This window comes from Myodes glareolus, chromosome 3 (assembly GCF_982192425.1).
Source record: "Myodes glareolus chromosome 3, mMyoGla1.1, whole genome shotgun sequence".
In the NCBI taxonomy this organism is placed as follows: Eukaryota; Metazoa; Chordata; class Mammalia; order Rodentia; family Cricetidae; genus Myodes; species Myodes glareolus.
Genome location: NC_142028.1, coordinates 17,879,364 through 17,902,008, shown reverse-complemented (window position 1 = coordinate 17,902,008; position 22,645 = coordinate 17,879,364). Strand labels below are relative to the sequence as shown.

The 22,645-nt window shown below is 43.3% G+C and overlaps 1 protein-coding gene across 2 annotated transcripts; it reads right to left on the bottom strand.

Moving 5' to 3' along the window:
* Positions 1–1,064: 1,064 nt before the first annotated feature.
* Gpr19 (G protein-coupled receptor 19) lies at positions 1,065–22,329 on the bottom strand. 2 transcript variants are annotated; one of them, XM_048432426.3, is made up of 2 exons: positions 22,189–22,329; positions 1,065–2,971 (listed from the first exon to the last, which is right to left on the bottom strand). In XM_048432426.3, exon 2 carries the CDS (start codon positions 2,953–2,955, stop codon positions 1,702–1,704), a length of 1,254 nt encoding a protein of 417 aa, XP_048288383.3. In that variant the 5' UTR covers positions 2,956–2,971; positions 22,189–22,329; the 3' UTR covers positions 1,065–1,701. The 2 variants fall into 2 exon arrangements, with proteins under 2 accessions (XP_048288383.3, XP_048288385.3); XM_048432428.3 differs by having other exon boundaries at positions 1,065–2,932; positions 22,189–22,326.
* Between the last annotated feature and the right edge of the window lie 316 nt (positions 22,330–22,645).

Sequence of the window (22,645 nt, the reverse complement as noted above, 5' to 3'; positions counted from 1 at the left end):
TAAAGGTACTAGTGCTAGATTTCAAATAATGTGCACCTGGGAATAAAGGAGCCAACTCATAAGTCACACAGGAGTCTGAGTTTGGAAGCAAATCTTGGTTCAAGCTAGGGAGACAGAAGAGAAGGATGTCTGACGAGATGACCTTATGGGGCTGGAGGATGGCTCCTCAGGAGCACATGTTACTCTAGCAGTGGACCCAAATTTGATCCCAGCACCTGTGTTGGGTGGCTGACAACAGTCTAATTCTAGTCCCAGGGGATCAAATGCCATCTGGTCTCTGTGGGCACCACCCCCGAACATGTAAGTGAACTTTTTTTAATTGTAATTACAATAAAAGGCCTCATGTCTGAATTTATAGGAGAAAAAGTAGTCACATCTTGTCCTTGGGTCCTGGTGGTCACAGGAGGTCCAGGCATTTGAAGGTCTCTGTGAATTGCAGAGCACAGAGAAATGTCATTCCTGTTTTTGGCAAGCCTAGCAAGGAGGCTTGCTCCTTTGCCTGTGTATGACTTAGAGAAGGAAGATACGGGTCCTGGGAGCTCTGTGCATGGATCACAGTATGTTAGTACATTGGTTTCAAGCTTACACCAGTAAGAAGGCTCAGGGGGAAAGGTGCCCGTTGTTAAGCCCAATGACCTAAGTTCAGGCTCCAGAACCTACCCGAGCTGTCCTCTGTCTCTCCAAGTGCACCCCACCACCAATAAATAAATAGTGGATTTTCAAGACTTCACCAGATGCTTGGATTAAGGAAGGATAACAAGAGAAGGCAAGGAATGTAGATGACTGCAAGCATCTGTCCCCCAAAGAATGGTTTAACCCATCCCAGGAGGCTTCCCCAGATCCACATGGCTTGGTGGATGGGCCCCGCCCCCTTTCAGGAGGTAACATGCAAATGCATACAGGGTTGCTCGGCTGAGAAACACAATGAAATGTGCTGTTTAAGAGATTTCAGTGGAACAGAAGGCCACAGTTACCAAAATTCAGTAAAACAAAACAAATCAAACAGAACCGACAGTAGAAGAGTGTGTATACTGACCTGGGGATAGGGCAAAAATAGCCAAATGTTTTTAATTTTTTGTTCACATTTATTTAGTGTGAGTGTGTACACACAAGTGCAGGCGTGCCACAAAACGTGTGTGGAGACCAGAAGGCAACTTGCGGGAGTTGGTTCTCTCCTTTCATCATGGGGCTACTGGGATCTAACTCAAGTTGTCAGGCTTGGTAGTGAGCGCCCCCACCCTCTGAGCCATCGCTCCCACTCAGGAAAGAACTTCCAAACAAACGAACAAAGAGGTTTTTGCTTTTTAAAAATTTTATGTGTAAAGGTGCTTTGCCAACGTAAGTGTCTGTGCACAAGCGTGTAGTGTTCCGAGAGGCCAAAAGAGGTCACTGACTCCCCTGAAACTGGAACTACAGGTGGCTGTGAGCTGTCACGTGGGTGCTGGGGTTTGGACTTGGGTCCTTGGAAGACCAACCACTGCTCTTAACCACTGAGCCATCTCTCCAGCCCACAAAAGAACTTTTCATGGGCAACTAACAGTGGGCACACTACTGACCAACAAGATCCACAGGAACCGTAATCAACAGTGGATGCACTTTACAGAACAGACAGCTGAGTGAAAACAGCGTTAATCACTTCCCTCTTTATGTATTTAAAGCTTCTTAATTTCTGGCACATAACAGTGAAAGAATTCTTAGAAATTAGACAAAAGTGTTTGGTGGGTTTGAATTGATGGGCCAGGCAAGCTTCTTTTCCCTGGCCTCTCGGTCAAATGAGTCGTAGACGGAGTCTTTGGTTACCGTCCTGCTCACGGGGGGGATTTCTGAAATGCCGACATAGTTTCTTTTGGCCATCCTCGAGCTGGCTGTGATGGTGTAGGCGTTGCTGCGGTAGCATCTCATCGAGGACATGCAGAAAGTCTCTTTCAACCCTCTCCGAAAATTGGCATTATAAATCGAGTAGAGAGTGGGCTTCGAGGCGGAAGAGCTAAAGGACACCCACGTGACCGCTGTGAAGACAAGGGAGCTCTTCTTGTAGTCTTGCTCGTGGGGGTGCCAGAGCTGAGCCACATGGAAAGGCAGCCAGGAGGACAGAAACACTACGTTCAAGAGGAGAAACATCTTAACAGTTCTCACCTTTGTCCTGGGGACGATATTCATCGTCCTCCTCAGGGTCCGCCCATCAGTGCCTATTCTCCAGATGTATTTTATGACCTTCTGGTAGAATAAGATGATGAGGACAGAGGGAATCACAAAGCCCACCAAGAAGTGGATGACAGTATAGGCGGTTCCTTCCCAGGAGGAAGGGAGGAAGTAGTTACAATGGCTGTCCCAGCTGGAGCCGTAGAAAAAGAAGACGGGGGTCACAAAGGCTGCATCTAAGATCCAGGAGGCTGCGATCATCTTCTTGGCCTTTTCCCTGGACACCTTGAAGCTCAGTGGGTAGACGATGGTGTAGAAGCGGTCTATGCAGATGGAGAGGAGCACGTAGATCTGGACGCCCGGAGTAAGATACTGGCAGTAGCGCACGACCTTGCACATGGCACTGCCGAGGGTCCACTGTCCCGTGGTGAACTGCAGCACAACGAAAGGCGTGCTGGCCACACTGATGAGAAGGTCAGCACACGCCATGGACACCACAAAGTAGTTGGTGGTGGACTGAGTCCTCCGGCTCCTGTGGATGACCAGACACACCAGGGAATTGCCAAAGATAGAGAACAACCACAGAGCGCCAAAGAAAATGCTGGCTGTAGCCACCTCTCCAGGGTTCAGTCTATACCGAAGGTCTGTCCTGTTGCTCATCCAGCTGTGTTCCTCATGGAATTCCACCAGGCCACCGGGCAGCAGGGCCTCAGCTGCTTCCACGCAGCTGTGGTTCTGAAGGGGCACCAGCGGGGTAGCAGTAAGCACAGGCGGCTGGTCGTTCTCCATTCTGTGAGCAAAAACCATAGTCATTCTTTTCCTCTTAGTTCTAGATGAGACAAGAATGAAGCCTCCTGTTAAGATGCTGTCACGTAAGCTGGCTGCTAACAAGCCTGGTCTTTTTAGACTCTACACTGTACAGTACTGGGTTTCATAGACATTTCATTCAAGCCAGTCACGTGCGTGACCACATTCGCCCTCCAAAACATCTTTTTCTTTCCTCTTGCTAGGCTTTCTTCTCCCAGACAATCTTTCTTCTGTCATGTCTGTCTGTCTGTCTGTCTCCCTCCCCCCCCCTCTCTCTCACACACACACACACATCAATGATTTCATGTATCTATTCAAAATCTAAGATCCTGAGATGACAGAAAAACGTGATACTTGTCTGTGTCTGAGCTGTTTTGTTGCTAGGATCTCCACCTCCCATCCACTTCCCTTTATTCTGGATGGCCAGATGGACTCTACTATGCTCTGTAGGTATCACATTTTCTTTATTTATCTGCTGGCTGATTCTGTATCTTGGCTGTGGTGAGCTGGGTTGCAGTGAACACAGACGTGCAGGTACCTCTGTGGTGACCTTTGTGTGTATTACCCAGGAGTGGCAAAAAGACTCCATTGTATAGACACTGCGCTTGGTGGTCGATTGCCAATGATTAGAAAACACAACTACTAGGCTGGGTGTGGAGAACTCTGGGTTCCAGGACAGCCAGGGTGACATAACGATCCTGTCTCAAAAAAGGGCAAAGGGAGAAGAAAAAGAAAAGGGGGGGGAAGAGTGGGAAGGAGGAAAGAAGGAAGGATCCTCAAAAAGACAGGGGAGAAAAAAATCCCAGTAAAACAGCACAGAGATAAATTCAGAGGGGAGCCTTCTGGGCTGACCTTTGAGGTTCCATTATCCTTAGACACACAGTCTCCTTCAAGCCATACCTCCTAGGGTATTTTTATCCTTTGTGTGTGTACACATCTGTGTGTGAATATCAGTGTGTCTTCCTCACTCACTGTCCTCTGTATTATGTTTTAAAATAAATGTGGGTATGAGCAAGCTGTAACATCCACGTATTATTTTAATTTTTTTTTAGATTTATGTGTATGAGCGTTTTTCCTACTTGCATGTATGTGCACTGTGTACATGCCTGGTGCCTTCAGCAGTCAGAAGAGGGCGTTGGGTCCCCTGGAACTGAACTTACAGGCAGTTATAAACCACAATATGTAAGCTGGGAACCAAAGCTGGGGTATCTGCATGAGCAACAAATGCTCTTACTACTGAGCCACGTTTTCAGGCCTTCCCCTGCAGTTTTTGACATAGGCCTCCGACTGGCTAGCTAGCACCTCCTGAGGTCCTCCTGCCTCTGCTCTGTACCAGAGCTAACAGGACCATTCGACAGTGCCCAGCCCTTCAAACGGGCAGTAGGAGACCAAGTCAGGCCCTTGCACTTGCTGTCCGACACTGACTGAGCCATCTCCCCAACCCCCAGAAGTGTATATTTGGTAGGTGTTTTGCAACCGAACTGACCTAAGACTTCCCCACACTTACAATGAAAGGCTGTATTTTCTGCACTCATGGGCTAAAATGTGGTTAGATAGTAGGTTAACCTGTCCAGAAAGGCTGTGGTGCCCGGTTGATTCTGCACTTAATCCTTCACTAAGTTTTCTCTAGCTTAGCAATTCACTATAATCTCCCAGAAACCTCTAAAATATACTGGTTTCTGGTCCCACCCCCCAGCCCTGGGATTTTAATTTAATGAGTCGGGAACATAAAAGGCATCAGGATGTTCCAGAGACAGCCAGGTGATGATTAAGAAACACAACTTTCGATGGCTTTCTATGTTTCTGTCTTTGCCCGCTGAACTATGGGGTCTGGAGGAGGCATTATTCTTTTCTCCATGCCTCATGGTCTAACTCAAGGACTTTGCATTAATAATTGCTTGTTAAATATTAACTGAATTGGACCCATAAGCACAAGGAACTTTAACAAACCCCGCCCACCCATGGCACTGCTAGGAGAATTCAATGGGAGCAGACAGAAGATCACTGTGTCCTCAGGGAGCTCAACATGATAACTGGAGGAACAGAAGCAAAAACGATGCTGGAAGAGAGGGCGGGGAAATGGCAGCTTAGGGCCCACAGACAGGTCTACCCCAAAGCAGGGAAAAGCCTGCTTCTTGTCATCCTGGCGTCCCAGAGAAAAACTTCTCAAAGGCTTCTGCAAGTATAGAAATAAATGCCTTTCAGGAAAAAAAAGGGGGGGGGCTGTTTAATTAGTAACTATGTCTAGAGTCATCTATATATGGTAATTTTAGAAGTGACAGATACTCTGTAAATTTATGTTAACTTATATATTCCTGTCTAGCTGAACAAATAATCCTGAAGCTAGGCACTTGTTGCCTTGTAGTACATTAACCAATTTTGTGCCTAACCAGCTGACACTGTTTTAATGCTGACATTTTTTAAGAGTTTTTTTTAATATTTATTTATTTGTTTATCATGCATACAGTATTCTTTCTGCAGTCCAGAAGAGGGCACCAGGTCTCATTACAGATGGTTGTGAGCCACCATGTGGTTGCTGGGAATTGAACTCAGGACCTTTGGAAGAGCAGGCAATGCTCTTAACCGCTGAGCCATCTCTCCAGCCCAATGCTGATATTTTTTAATGCCTCTAAATCTGCGTTCCTTCAAATGCTCTTAGAAGCAACCTCATCTTGACATCTTGTAGTGATATTTTGTGTTTTAACAAATAAAACTTGCCTGAAGATCAGAGCACAGAGTTAAGCCACTAGTGGCCAGGGAGAGGTGACACACACCTTTAATCCCAGGAGGCCACGGGATCTCTGTTAGTTCAAGGTCACCCCGGCCTACGCGAGATTGAATCTGTCTAAAAGAGAAAGAGTTCGACAAAAGTGATTCCAGTTACTTGGGATCCCACACCTTTAATCCCAGAGCTGGGGAGGTGGAGACAGGTGCCAGGATATAGTTGGGCAGAGAGAAGAATAAGGCAGGAGGAGACAAGAGCTCAGTGTAGTCTGAGGATGCAGTCTGAGGACAGTCTGAGCATTGAGAGAGGTAAAATGTCTCTCTAGAGGCTAGCCACACTGCATCTTTAGATGGATGGATAGATGGAAGGATGAATGAATAGATAGAAAGAAGGAAAGAGGTGAAAGGAAGGATGGATAGGAGGATGGATGAAAGGAAGGAAGGAAGGACTGATGGGCAGATGAAAGACTGGAAGCTAATAAGATGAAGAGAAGGACCACAGGAGAAGGATTCTTGGATGTGATGACACATGCTTTTAATCTAAGTACTAGGAAAGCAGAAACAAGTGGATCTCTGTGACAAGGCCAGTCAGAGCTGTAATATGAGACCCTGTCAAAAGAAAAACAAACAAAAAACAAGAGGGGCACACATGATGAACTTTGCGCACTGTGGAGGGCTGATCCCAGCTAAGCTGATCAAAGACTAGTTAATTTCTATGCAACGTCACACGTAGGAGTTTTAAAACTCTAGGAAAGGGAGCTAGAAAAACACTCAGTAGATAAAGTGCTGGGTATCAGACAGGAGTCTTAGACCTTCAAAACGCATATAAAACCTTAGACCTCCAGAACCCATATAAAACCTGGTGGGCATGGAGGCCTGGCTATAATCCCAGCCCTTGGGAGACAGAGATGGAATTTTTAGGACAAGCTGGTCAGTTGGACTAGCAGTATCAGCAAGCTCTGGTTCAATGGGAGATCCTGTCTCCGTAAATAAGGCAGACCAGAGGAAGACACCTAATGTCAACCTCTGGCCTCTGCATACACACATGCATGTATACCATATGCAAACCCATGCAAAAAACACCACTAACAATTGACATTTACCTGAGAGTCCATTCTATTCAGTTCCAGGCCACCATTGTTTAAGGCATTTCTCTTTTTATGTACAGCCAATACAAGTCCACAGTAAAAGGAATGGTTAAAGAAAAAAAAAACTATCAGCATAGTATTTTGTTTAAAAAAATATTTATATATTTTTATCTTACATGTGCAGTTGTTTTGCTTGCCTGTGTGTGAGATGTGTGCAGTCCTCAGTGAGACCAGAGGAGGGCATCATTGCCCCTGGAACTTACAGAGAGATGTAGGTAAATGTAGACTTACAGATAAGCCACCATGTGGGTGCTGGGAACCAAACCCCAGGTCTCTGCAAGAACAGAAAGTGTTCTTAGCCACTGAGCCATCTCTCTAACCACACCACAGTATTTTCTAAAATGATTAAAATTTTAAAACAGAGACCAGCTTTTCCCTCTCTTCATTTGAGCCTGTGTGTTGCCTTCAGAAAGCAAGTCAAACAGGCCATACTGGGTTTGTAGAATGTGTTGTAGCCCTTTCTACTGAAGAGTTCTCCAGACCAGGCTGTCTGTGCCGTGTTCAACCTGAATGAGAGAGTCTGTCTCTCCAAAACCAAAAACTTAAAATAAAATAAAAATCAATCTTAGCTTAGGATTGTCAAAATGCTAGTTTTTTACCTAACTTAGTTTAGAATGCTTCTACAGAATAGTAATATGGACGGACTGTAGCACCTAAGGTCATTTTAGATAGCAACGCTAATTCGATTACAGTGGGGCTGTGACAATATTGTCACCCACAGGTAATACTTCTGTGTATAATCCTCGGGGGCAGATGCTATCACTAGCTGGTTTTACCAGGGAAAGGAGCCGGAAGCTTTCCCCTTGGCCACACAGTTGGAAACGGCACTTCACTCCATCTGGGTGAGCTTCATGCACACGGAGACCAGAGGCTTAACCTGAATCTGGAGGGTCACACAGGCTGTGCTTGGAGGCCTTTCTGGACTCCTCATCCAAAACTAGAAATATCAAGTTATTCCCTACAGCCTCTCGCCTACCCACAGATAACATCTTTTCAACTTGAATTTGTGATGTATCCATCCCTAGCTGAGGAGCTAGTGACAGCTGATGGCTGCCAGGGGAGCAGTCAGTTTTCTTTATGGACATGATCCCTGGGTGGCTGACCATGCTCCATTGGATGGCCCCACAGCCATGCATATATGGGCAACACAAATTAGACTCAGTGAGTTTAAAAAAAAAAAAAAAAAAAAGACAGGTCAGGCATGGTGGTATACCCTTCAAAGCCAGCACTCTAGAGGCAGAGTGCTTTACTCTGTACTTCAAACTCTGTAAGTCTGAAGGCAGCCTGGTCTATTTATTGAGTTCCAGGCCAGCCAGGGCTACATAGTAAGACCCAATCATAACCAAAACACACAAAAACATGATTTTGAAAGGCAGGGGTGAAGGGGGAGATTTACAGGAGTTAAGACAGGAAAGTTGGAGTCAAATATGACCAAAATACATTGTATACATGTATGAGATTCTTAAAGAATATATAAAAAGTTATATATTTAAAAGACATGCTATATTGTTGCAAAAGGAGTGGTGGCTGTGCTCCTGCCAGGATCCTGGCTAGTTTACACCCGAAATAATTACACAGAAACTGTATTCATTAAAACACTGCCTGACCCATTAACTCTAGCCTCTTACTGGCTAACTCTCACATCTTGATTAACCCATTTCTATTCATCTGTGTATCACGGGGTCATGTCTTACCAGGAAGATTCTAACCCATGTCCATCTCGGGCCAGAGCTTCATGGCGGTTGCCTGACTCTGCTTTCTTTCTCCCACAATTCTGTTCTGTCTTCCCCGCTTACCTATGTTCTGACCTATCAGGCCAAGCACTTTCTTTATTAATTGACCAATGAAAGCAACACATAGAAGGCCTTCCTACATCACTATATATTTAAAATATGCAACACATTTACAATCACAGCCACCAGTTGGGCAGTGGTGGCACACCCTTTAACCCCAAGCTACACACAGGCTCAAAATGAAGAGAGGGAAAAGTTGGTCTCTGTTTTAAAATTTTAATCGTTTTAGAAAATACTGTGGTGTGGTTAGAGAGATGGCTCAGTGGCTAAGAACACTTTCTGTTCTTGCAGAGACCGGGGTTTGGTTCCCAGCACCTACATGGTGGCTTATCTATAAGTCTACACTTATAGAGACATCTCTCTGTAAGTTCCAAGGGCTATGATGCCCTCTTCTGGTCTCATTGGGGACTGCACCTCTCTCTCTTTCTCTCTCTCTCTCTCTCTCTCTCTCTCTCTCTCTCACACACACACACACACACACACACACACACACGATCAAGCAAGCAAAACAACTGCACAGGTAAGATAAAAATACATAAATATTTTTAAAGAAAATACTATGCTGATAGTTTTTTTTTTTCTTTAACCTTTAACCATTCCTTTTACTGTGGGCTTATATTGGCTGTACATAAAAAGAGGAATGACTTAAACAATGGTGGCCTGGAACTGAATAGAATGGACTCTCAGTTACCTGTTACACATTGCTTCCCAACTCCAGACTCAAGGACATCATGGCGACATTTGTAATTAGTCAGCTACAATAGAAATACTCTGTGGTGGTTTGAAAGAAAATGGCCCCCAAAGGGAGTGGCACTACTAGGAAATGTGGCCTTGTTGAAGTAGGTGTGGCCTTGTTGGAGGAAGTGTCACTGTAGGGGTAGATTCTGTGGTCTCTTTTGCTCAAGTTTCAGTTACTGTCTACAGAGTCCACTTCCTGTTGCCTGCAACATCAGCATGTAACAGCTCCTTCTACAGCACCATGTCTGCCTGCATACCACCATGATCCTCACCATGATGATAAGGGACTAAACCTCTGAAACTGTAAGCTACCACCTCAATTAAATGTTTTCCTTTATAAGAGTTGCTGTGGCCATGGTGTCTCTTCACAGCAATAGAAACCCTACCTAAAAGAGAAGTGGGTACCAGGGAATGGGGTATTGTTGTGATAGGCCCAACCATGTTTTTGTTTGGAGGAATTTGAATTTTGGTTCTTTGGGTTAGGAAAGCAGTAGAATACTTTAAGCATTGCTTAATGGGCCATACTAGTAGGAGCATGGAAGACAATGGTGCTGAGAATGACTTGAACAATAGGAATCAAGAGCTTTCAGAGGAGAAGAATGCTGGTATGTGGTCTAGAGATTCATCTTGTGATATTTTGGTGAAGAATATTGCGGGTTTTGCACTTGTCTGAAAATTCTGTCTGAGTCTAAAGTGAAGAGGTTTTGGATTAGTACCATTGGCAGAGAAAATCTCAAAACAGCCGAGTATAAACTGTCATATGGTTATTAGTGGTAACTCTAAGGAAAATTTATAAGAAAAAAGAAGCAAGCTGAGCAGAGTAAATTACAAAATGTAAAATTCAAGGAGAAAAGGAGTGCCAAAAAGTGGAATGGAACTAAGTCCTGTATTCAAGGAGAAAAACAGATTAAGAAATGGAATAAAGGAAGTGGTGACTTCAGGGTACAATCTCACCCAGCTAAATTTCCAACTTGTGAAAGGGAATTAAAGAACAGGTTAGAACCTGGTGTTATGGTGTACCCTTTTATCCCAGCACTGAGAAGGCAGAGCCTGGTAGATCTTTGAGTTTGAGGCCATCTTGGTTTATAAAACAAGTTCTAAGATAGCCAAGCTTAGGTAACAAAAGTAACCACTGAAAACAGAAAGTTGATGAAGATGTAATTGAACAAGAAGACCAGGTTCCACCACCAGCAAACAACTGAACTTAGATGTGGTTCTGGATTTGGAGCTAAGGATAGAAGAAACAAGTTATGGAATAAAGTCACTGAGGCCAGGCATATATCAAGGATGTTCCTGAATGGAGGTCTAGAGAGGCCATTGCATGAAACTGTGAAGTTGAAACCTGGATTGTCTTGGAGACCCTGAGATGTTAGAGCCATGGGATACCTGAAGAGAAGAGCTGCTATGGGGAGTGGAACCAGTCCAAGAGAAAGAAGTATGTTGCAGTCAACAAAACTGAAAAAAGTTAGAGATCTGAAGAGTGCTTTCATATCAGAAATGGAGATGCAGAATTTCGAGTTTGCCCAGCTGGCTTTCAGTCTTGCTTTGGTCCAGTATTTCCTCACTATGTTCTTTTCCCTACATCTTGGAATGGTAATGCATATCCTGTGCTATTATATGTTAGAAATATGTGATCTACTTTTTTATTTTAATTTTATAAGGGATTACAGTTAAGAGACTACATGAATCTCAAAAGAGGCTTTGAACTTCTGAACATTGTTGTGGCTGTGATAGACTATGGAGACTTTTGAAGTTGGACTAAATGCATTTTGCATTATGATATGGAAAGATAATACCTCCAGAGGAAGTGGCACTTTTAAGAGGTGTGGCCTTGTTGGAGCAGATGTGGTCTTGTTGGCGGAAGCATGTCACTGTGGACACAGGTTGAGGTTTCGTATATGCTTGAGCCACATCCAATTAGTCAGTCCACTCCCTATTACCTTCATATTAAGATGTCTGCCTACATGCTGCCATGCACCCTACCATGGTGATAATGAACTGAACCTCTGAATATGTAAACCACCCCAATTAAATGTTTTTCCTTTATAAGAGTTGTTGTGACCATGGTATCTCTTCACAGCAATAGAAACTCAAACTAAGACATATTCATACAACAGAAATAGACAAATATAATAAAAAAAATTTTCCTTCTTCCCTACAGAGCTGGTTACTAAACTACATACAACATGCCACTTCCAGAAAAACAGAATTCACAGCACACCCCTGAGCCTACAGAAGCTTCTGGATGCTTGCTGTCTGGGGTGGAGACACTGAGATAAATGCTTTATAGAATCCCTTGAGGTAGCCACCAATACACCTGCAGGGAGGAAATAGAGAAATCAATGAGAGTAACACAAGTTCTAAAGGATAACTAAGTACCCTAGGCCCCTTCACAAAAGCCATTTGTCCTGAAGAAGTCCAAACCATGGGACTAATCTTAATGTGGGCACTATAGTACATGATGTGTGATATGGTTTTAAAGACTTATGGTTGACAATACTTAAGGCTGTGGTTTTTCTCCAAATCACCTGTGACAATCAAAATAAACCACCACATACATTCTAAAATGACAGACAAAGTCTGCATGTTTAACATGATTTTAAGTAGCCAGGAAAGCTAGTATCTTCCGTCTCTCTCATAATGACAGCATCATTCTTTTAAAGTCATGGTCTCCACAGGCGTGGTAACACATGACAGTAATCCCAGCACTGAGGAGATAGGAGGGCCACGGAGAGTTGAAGGCCAGCCTGGTCTACATTGCAAGTTTTAGGCCAGCCAGTTTCAGACTCTGTCTCAAAAGACATAAAAAGGGCCAGTGATTCTCAGTGGAGCATCTGCTATGCCATGAGAGGCTTAGAAGCGGAGTTAGAATCCTAGAACCCATATGGTGTAAGAAACAGCTCCCAAAATTTGTCCTCTGACTTCCACATACACACTATGGCATGCATACCCCACACATACATATGTCATTTACATACACACAATAATATTTTTTTTAATTGAAGACAACAAGTTTATTAAAATGTAACTCCGTTTTAAAGAACACAGTATATATATATGGGTCCTGCTCTCTAGAACCTATTCAAGTGCCAAATGGTTTTAGTGAAAATGAACGCAAACCTATCCTGTGACACACTGGTCTTGGCAGGCCAGGCAGTGTTGCAGCATCGATGATTATGGGAGTCTGAGGATAGCACCTTGTTGGTGATTTTGCCCAGAGCTCGGCCGAACTCCAGTGTGGGACCACAGGCAGGGACTGAGGAAGACAAATATGGACGTAGCTTTGGCCCCAGACATCAAGGGAAGGACTACCCTTTGTTGGTGTCTCCTGAAGAACAATGATGAACTTGAGACTGGCCTTGGAGTGCCCTCTAGGTCACAACAGTGGCTATGCATAGAACCACAGACTTGAGTAAACCCAGACTTAGGATGCCATCTAGTGTGCAACAGCAGAGCACCCACAGATATTCAGGTTTGCTTAAATGACAAAGACAAGCTAAAACATACCAGAGCATGAAGACAGGGACAGAGAGCTAACCTTTCCATGTCTAGCCCACAGCCTGTACTAACAAGCATTAAGAACATTTGAGAGTTGGGGGACAAGGGGTGTAGCAAGATGGCTCAGCAGGTAAAAGTGTTTACCTTGAAAGCCTGGATAATTGAGTCCATTTCTCTAACATGGAGTAAACGGGGAAGGAGAGAACCAACTTAAGAAGCTGTCCTTTGGCCTTCAAACATGGGCCATGATAAATGAACACCCTCCCCCCACCAAAAAAAATAATAAACATTGTTGATCAGAACTTTTAGGTAACAACAACAAAAAGTACTTGGCTGGTGATGCAGCAGTGACACAGTGTTTTCTTAGTAGACTCAAGAGTCTGGGGGAGGGGGAGGGAGACAGTCAGGAATTGTGATCACCCATGGTCAAATGAGGGCCACAGAAACTGACACAGAGTAATCCTTGTGGGAACTCTCACATGGAGAGTCAACTGATTATTTTCCTTTTATAGAACTAGGGACAGAACCTAAGACCTTATGCAAAAAAAATTTTAAAGTTAAAGATTTAAAACAGACATAGTCGTACAGGCCTTTAATCCCCGCACTTGGGAAGCAGAGGCAGATGGATCTCTAAGTCAGAGGTCAGCCTGGTCTACACAGTGAGTTCCAAGCTAGGCAGGGCTATATAGTGAGACCGTGTCTCAAAAATTAGTTAATTAATATGTGCACACACGCATGCATGTATTCATACATACACATATATACATACCTCCTCCAAAAAAAGTAAATAAAAATCATTTTATATATAAAACAACATATATATTTTTATATAACAAATATATATACTTATAAATATATAAAACATTGTCATTCATTATTATACACACACATACACACACACACACATACACACACGGACTGAGAGTGTGTGTGTCCAACATAGTAACTACTGGTAACTTTAGTAGCCATTTTCTGGAATGGAGAGGTCCTCCAGATGTAGAATCAATAAGGGAAGAACAGAGTTTGCTGGCATCACAGCCCAATGGGCCTTGCAGACAACGTCCCATTCAACAACTGCATATGTCTTCTTCCAACCAGCACATGAAACATGCTCCAAGACAGACATTCATAGTCCACAAAACAGTCTCAACATGTGACAAAAACAAACAAACCTGAAAATAATATTGAATATATTTTCCAACTATACTATAATAAAACTAGAAATCAATAACCAGACTATGTAAACTATACAAGTATGTGGATGTTAACCTATTCTTGAACTTTCCTGGATCATGGAAGAATTTTTTAAATTTCTTTCCTTTTTCTTTCTGTTTTGTTGTTGTTATTTGTTTGTTTTAGACAGGATCTCACGCGGCCTAGGCTGGCTTCAAACTTGGTACACAGACACGAATGACCTTGAACTTCTAATCCTCCTGCTTCTACCTCCCAAGTGCTAGGATTTGAGGCACTGGATTCAAATTCTTATCACTAGAGGATGATTCAGGAGGGATGCAGATCTGAGAGTAACAGCAACTACACAGGGAGTTGCAGGCCACCCTAGGCTACCGTGAGTTACAGACAAGCCTAGGTTACCGCGAGTTATAGGCCAGCCTGAGCTACATAGTGAATTCCAGGCCAGCCTGAGCTACATACTGAGTTAGAGGCCTGCCTAGACTACAGTGAGTTACAAGCTAGCCTGAGCTACATAGTAAGTTACAGGCCAGCCTAGGCTACAGTATAAGAAGTCACTGTCTCCAAAAATAAAGAGAATAGGAATAAAAATTCAAATTCAAAATTTACTTTTTTTTTTTTTTTGCTTTGTATTTCTAGACAGGGTTTCTCTGTGTAGCCCTGGCTGCCCTGGAACTAGCCATACAGACCAGGCTGGTTTCCAGCTCACTGAGAGCCCCCTGCCTCTGCCTCCTGAGTGCTGGAATTAAAGGTGTGTACCACCAATGCCTGGCTCAAAATTGAATCTTGCTTCATTACTTAAAAACTCTCAAAATATTAGGAATAGGAAAAATACCTCAATACAATAAAAGCCAAGCACAGTGAGTAGGGAAAGGCTGAAACTTTTCTCTCAGATAGAACAAAATAAGGGTGCCCGTTCCCAACACTTTTATTTAGTGTTACACTCAAAGTCACAAGCAGAAGAAACAAGGACATCAAGGTGGCAAAAAGCAAGACAAGTCAGTCTGGAGATAATATGCTCTTACATGAAGAAAACCCTTAAGTCCCACTGAAAATGATTTAAACTGATAAGCAAATTCAGCAGAGTTACAGGTACAAAGTAAATACACAAAAGTGCAATCGCTTGATACACACCAAAAGCAATCTCATTTATAATGGCTGTAAAGCAAACACCTAAGAGTAAATGTAGGAGTAAACATAATCAAAGATGTGAAAGACAGCTACACTGGGAACTGTAAAAGTCTGAAAAAAAGAAATAAGAGATTAGGAAGGACAAAAGGAGGGAGGGAAGGATGGAAGAAAAGAAAGGGGAAGGGAAAAAGGAAAAGAAAAATTTTGTGTTCGGGGATAGAAGAATCAGAATTGTTAGTCCGTAATGCTCAAAGTGATCTATCTACAGAGCCAACACAGCCTCTACCAAATACCAATGGCATTCCTTAAAGAATTAGAAAAAAATCATTTCTGTCAAATCACAAAAGCTCCAAATGGTCAGAGTCAAGCTGTAGCAATCGAGCCAGCATGGCACTGGCACAGACACAGACACAGACACACATCGGGGTTGGCGGGGAGCCCACTTAGATGGTCCCACAGGTAAAGGCATTTGCTGCCAAGCCTGACAACCTGAGCTGCATCCTTAGAATCCAGAGTAACAGGAGAAAACTGATTTCTATAAGTTGTCCTCTGACTTTCTTCCACTCCTGCCATGACATGCATAACAACCCCCCAAATAAATAAATGTGATTTAAAAAATTAAATAAAACATCAAACACACATATTCCTAGAAGTGAACTATACAACTAAACCCAAGTGACTTTTATAAAGGTGCTCAGAACACATATTGTCTTGTCAATAAATGGTGCTGGAAAAACAGGATATCTGCAAGAAAAAGGATGAAACTAAACTCCCACTTCCTGCCAGGTATAAAGAGAACCGAAATGGATGAAAGGTGTGAATGCTAGGCCTGAAGCTGAAACTACTAGAAGGAGACAGGAAAGGTCAAGGACTCTGGGGTGACAAGAACTTCCTGGATGGCATCCTGGTTGACTCTGTGAGGGTGACACAGCCTACAGCCACCTGAGAAGGGACTTGCAGTTGAGGGGATTGGCCTGTGGGGATTTTCCTGATTATTAATTGGGGGGAGGCCACTGTGGGAGCTAGTTGATAAGCATAGGTCTGCCAGTAATCCAACAAGCAGTCTTTCTCATTCAAGTTCCTGCTTGAGCTCCTGTCCTGACTTCCCTCAGTGACAGACAGTAACCTGTAAACTGAATTTAACCCTTCCTTCCTCTAAACTACTTTTATCAGAGGTTTCTTATCACAGCAATGAAAAGTAAGTCAAGAAAGATAGGATGCTGACAACACAGAAAACAAAGGCAAAATTAGACAGAGAGATGGGGGCTGGAGAGAAGGCTCAGCAGCTAAAGAGAGCTTGGTGCACACCTGCTGCTCGTGCAGAAGACCAGTTCTGCTGTCAGTACTTATGTCTGGCAGTTCACAATTACCTGGAACTCTAGTTACAAGGCACCCAACACCATGACGGGCACCTGCATGCACAAGTACATACACACACAGACATACACATACAGACAGAAGAAGGAAGAAGGGAGGGGAAGAGAGGGGAGAGAAGGGGAAGGGAGGGGAGGGGAGGGGAGGGAAGAGAAGGGAAGGGAAGAGAGTCCATCAAATTAAAAGTCTTCTGGGGAAGGTAGACGATTAGAGGCTGCCTTGTAAGACAGTGCAAAAGAATCAGGACAAGAACTGATTTCAAAGAGGAAAAACATTGGGAGTTCACAAAGGGTGTGATAGGAACAGTCAAACAGTTCAGAGAAACAGAAGAAAAAAAACTGAGCAAAAAGACCAGACCTGCCCCCAAGGACCTGAGGATGGACAGCCAATGTAAGGAGCATAAATTAACATGCTACTGTCCCCAGAAAAGAGACATCCAAAGGATGCAAATGTGGAGAACAAGACAGCTGGGGGCACAGAGGATCTGCTTTGCAGTGGAGCCTACAGGGGGAGGGAGCTGCCCCGAGTGGTTAGGTGCTGACCTCATCAATGGAGAATCACTTTGAAGTTTGATAGCCCTGAGTCCAAGGTCAATTTGTGGGTCAACTTCTGGACTGACCTATCTGCCATGAGGATCACTGCTGTAGAATCTGAGAACGATGCAGCTCCAGTGGATTATATCATGTCCACAACACCTCTCCAGGGGGGTGATGAATGCTTGGTGTGTCTGGAGTATGGAGATAGGTCTGTCTGACAGATCTCAGTGCTGGGGTTTCCTCCCCTACACCTGCTAGCTATATCAATACCTGCTAGAGGGTCTAAACACTGGAGTCTTGAGAGGGTGGGAGCACCTGCCCAGACAAGGCCGCAAAGCTAACTCTAGCACCAAAGGAAACCACTACCATGGAGACAGCTCTGGAGGACATCTGACACCTGTCCAGCACAGGCAACACTAGCACTCGTCACAGAGAAGACACTGTCCTGCCTCAGCTTCAGCCACCTGACAGACCCTGAAAGAAGCTCCTCCAAAACTTGTTTCTACTTGTGTTTCCTGTTTTCTCTCTCTGCTGTATGTTTCAGTGTTTTTGCTTTGTCTTACTTCTGAGCGTACACACGTATGTGTACATGTTTGCATGTGTATGTGGAGGCAAGGCAATCTTAGGTGTCTTTCTCAGGAATGCTGCCCACCTCCTTTGTGTCATTCATTGGTCCTAAGCTCACTAATTAAGCTAAAATGGCTGGCCAGCAAGGCCCTAAAATCCTCCAGTCTCTGCCTCCCCAGCACTGGGATTACATCCATGATGCCCAGCATTCTTACACAGGTGCTAGGGAGTTAGCTCAGGTCTTCCTACTTGAGAAGCAAGTGCTTTACTTGAGTGAGACTCCTAAACTTCTTTATCTTATTATTTTTCACTTTTTTAAAGAAAAGATTTATTTATTTATCATGTATACAGCATATGAGTGAATGCCAGAAGAGGGCACCAGACCTCATTACAGGTGGTTGTGAGTCACCATGTGGTTGCTGGGAATTGAACTCAGGACCTCTGGAAGAACAGCTAGCCAGGGCTGCTCTGAGCCATCTCCCCAGTCCTATCTTATTATTTTTTTTTGGTTCATATATTTTATTTAGTCAGACAAGGGTTCATAGCCCAAGCTAGCCCCAAATTTGAAAAGTAGACTTAAACTCCTAATCCTTCTACCTCTGCCTCCTAAATCCTGAGATTACAAGTGTGCACCCAAAGTCTGGTTTTTACAAGAGACTGTTTTTTCCTTCCACTGTATGGGTCCTAGTGATCCAATTCTCGTTGTTAGGACTGGCAACAAGCACCTTTACTGGCTGAGCCACCCTGCTGGCGCTCTGTACATTTTAGATATGAAGAGACTGTGGAAGACGGGGCTGAGCACTGGGGCTTCAGTCTGGCAGTTCTTAAATGGAAACAACTTTACCTCCCAGAAGACATATGGCATCTAGAGACATTGGGTTCAAAGGGGTGTGTTACTGGTATGTGGTAGGTAAAATCCAAGGACAATGCTAAACATTCCACAATGAACATCAAAGAATTATCTGCCTCCAAATGCTAAATGTGAAAAAAATGCTCCAGAGCTAGTCTGTCTGGTCTTAAGCTCACAATCCATATAGCTGCTGTCAAGTTAATTATCTTTGGGCTTATTGTTCTCATCAATAGAATTACAGTACCTACTGATTTGTTGTCAGCATGAAGTATATGAGAAATGGATTAATGCAGGTGTTAGACAGAACATCTGAGCAAAGTGTGAGACCGCTGGGTCTTCCCCATCCAATTCCCCACAACACACTAGGAGGATTTCATCCTAAGGACAGTGAAGTCCGAGGAGGACCAGTGATGCCCAAGGAAGGATTTAAGGACACTACTGAGCTCTGGTTCACGATGAGCCTAACTAACATACCTAAATGCCAAGTACAGTTTGACTGCTCCCAACTTCTTACTGCATATTTGCTGCTTTACTATAAATATATACAAATAAAATAGTATAGATGGAAGTTTTTGTCAGACCCTGTCCCACAGCCATTAAGTTCCAAATAAACACACAGAAGCTTATATTAATTATAAACTGTTTGGCCTACTAGCTCAGGCTTATTACTAACTAGCTCTTACAACTTAAATTAATCCATAATTCTCATTTATGTTTAACTATGTGGCTTGGTACCTTTTCTCAATGCCTTAGCGTTCTTATCTGCTTCTGGATGATGACTGCATCTATGCCTTTCCTCTTTCTAGAATTCTCCTAGTCTGGTTGCCCCATTTATACTTTCTGCCTGACTACTGGCCAGTCAGCATTTTATTAAATCAATATGAGTGACAAATCTTTACAGTGTACAAGAGCATTATCCCACAGCAAAATAGACTCAGCTGATGTGGGATTCCCCTCTGTATGCCGTGAATACTATTAGTTAATAAAGGATCTGTCTTGGCCAAATACTATTTGGCTATTGGCCAAACAGTATTTCAAATAATATGTTTCTGTGTTATTATTTCGGGGCTGAGCAGCCAGGAACAAACAAGCAGCCTTTCTACAACAGAGAGCTGTGCATAGTGGTGCAAGGCTGGGCATGGCAGTGCATGGAAGTACATGCCTATAATCCCAGGATTGGGAAGGGGAGGCAAAGAGGATCACCTCAAGGCTCATGCCAGCTACATGGCAAGTTTGAAGCCAATCTAGGCTACATGAAATCCTATCTCAGAAAACAAACTAAATAAATAAACAAATAAAATTGACATAGGCCCCAAAATTAGTTCCAGCAGAATGCTGCTGAGAGTTTTGAGTCTTTTCATTGTAGGTTCACACATGTGCACCGAGAGTTTACCATTCACTAGGTCACTTTTCAAGTTACCTGTCCCAGAGAAATGTCTGCCACTGAGAAAACAACTACTCTTCGAAGTGCTTTGCAATGAACTACTAGAGGAAAACACAATGTTTTGAAAACAAGTTTGCAAATCTGAGCTTGCTGCTTATCTTTCCACTTTATGTTTTAGACCCAGCACCTCTTTCAGTTTTCCACAGCGTGGAGGAATGAGAGCAGAAGGAAACCCACACAGATCAAGGGGGAAAATCTTTTACTTTTTATGTTTGTTTTTATAAGACAGAGGCTTACTCTGTAGCTCAGGCTACCCTTCAATTCTTGGTGGTTCATTTACTTATTCTTTAACTCCTCACCTGTGATTACAGGCATTGTTCACCACTCACAGTGAGAAAATCCGTGAGTGTATGTGTGTGTGTGTGTGTGTGTGTGTGTGTGTGTTCATACCCATGCAGGCCAGAGGTCAAGGCTGACTAGCACAAAGACCCGCCTACCTCTGCCTCCTAATGCTGAGATTACAGGTACATACAGCCATACTCAATTTTTATTTTTCAAGCTCAGTGCTAAATATCTGAACTCAGAACCTCACGCCTGCCAACCATTTTATTCATTGAGCCATCTCCTCAGCACCAGAAATTCCTAACTTATAAAAAAAGTATTAGCAATTTTTATTTATTTATTTTTGATTTTTTTGAGACAGTTTCTCAGGACCTGTCCTGAAACTTACTCTGAAGACCAGGCTGGCCTCAAACTAACAGAGGTCCACTTTCCTCTGCCCCCAAGTGAAGGCATGCACCACCACCACCTAGCTAGCAATTTTCTTTTACCCTTAAAAACCTAAAATAATTTGCAAAGAAAGATCTCCTTGTTTTAAAAGCATATTATAAACAACAAATGCAGTCAGGCATCATAGTTAATATGCATTTTTTTAAGGTTTTCTTCTTTTTTGAGACAAAGTCTGACCCTGCAGCCCAGGCAGTCTTCAGATTTATGGCACTCTTCCTTTCTAGGCTTACAGGATATATTCATTGTCTTTTAAGACTCAGACGAAAGCAATATGCTTAGACTGGGCTTGTTACTAGGTTCTGAGGATAGAAGAATATTTCTAGGTTTGATTTAAAAAGTCAATCATAACATAATTCCATATTTATCTTTTTTCCTTTATACATCAGTGATCACCATAGTAACATCATGTTTTACTACTAGGTATTTATGCAGTTCAAGATGGAGAGAACGGGCAATTACTTACTGGGTTATTTGGGGGTACAGAACATGACTATCGGGATAATTCAAAATTAAATATAGATTTCACTGGAGATCTGCTTTAGCCAAGCAAGCTGACTCAATCTTCTAGTAGCGTCAGCTGAACAAAATTTGTAGCTCTATAGACTGTTGACATCATTTGAGATAACACAAGACGGCAAGCATCATAGCTCAGTGGTTAAGAACAAGGATTTCAAGATCAAGAGTCTTGAGATTCAGTTTTTGTTCTATTATGTGCTACCTAAGTGACCACAGAATAGCTTCTGAACTAACTCCTCTGTCCCTGGGTTTATCTCTAAATTGTATTCTGTAAAGATTAATAATTACTTATGCTTGCAATCATGGCTCACACAGAACAAGAACTTTTTCAAGTATCTGTTAAATGAAAATAAATGTATATTTGCTAGCTCTTCTCTTTGTGCTCAGTTGAAAGACTGGAAGAAACCAAGATGAGTGCATAGCAGATTCTAGCTTTTAAATCTGGCAGATTCCTGTAAGAGCTTCCCATAAGATGTGGAATTCTGTGGCAGTCTAGGGTCCTAAAACAGAGCTCGGAGACAGTCACTGGTGCTCCTGGTTATCAGGGACATCAGGAGGATGAGCTAACAGCACAAAGGAATAGCAGGACTATCCACCCAGGCTCCCTAAGCTACTGCCAGTAACCTGGGCACAGAAGAGCAGCTCACAGGGATGAAATGGGATTTTCTAAGAGGCACTGAAACCTAGCTCTTCTGAGTGATGATTCCCTAAGACCCTTCTAGGATTAAGCAGGGAGAAATCCTTTCATCAATGAGTTTATGGTTTTATTATCAATTACTATATACAATAATTTTTCCCCTCAATAGGTACTTACTCTGAAATATTTATTTTACAGAACTACCTAGGCATCTTTTTTGAACCTGTAACAAATCTAATGCCCCTAATGAGCATTTAAGCCCATAAAATCTCCAAATTGCCTGGAAAAAAAATAAGAGAAAGAGAAGGTATTGTGTCCTCCGAGCCACATTCCAGCTGTGATAGAGCGATCTCGAGCACATACCTTCATGGGGACTTGATTTCAGAGACAGTCTCTGTAGGTCTTCTTGGTCAGAAGCAGCTCTCAGACAGGACTCTGGAAGATGCCATAAACCACCAGGAAACCCTCGGAACACATTCATGTCCTCTGCCTTCCCTCAGCTCACAGCCCGCTTCCTGGTAGGAGACAGGATGACGCTGAGCTGGGTTGACTGTTAAACCATCTTCCCACCCCCAGCCCCACTCTCGGGGGCCCCTCCTCCTTTCCAAGGCTCTGGAATGTGTCACATGGGGAATGGATCATGTGGCTTGGGGGGAAATGTGGCCATCGGCTCTCCCTTCCCCCACTTCTCTTTTCAGGAGCAAGGCTGCAGAAATCTCTGACCCGATTGGCTCCAATCAGAACATCTCCATATGAAAAGCGCACGATCAGCCCACAGACCTCCAGCCTTCCTCACTTTCCTTTCTTTCACCAGGTAATT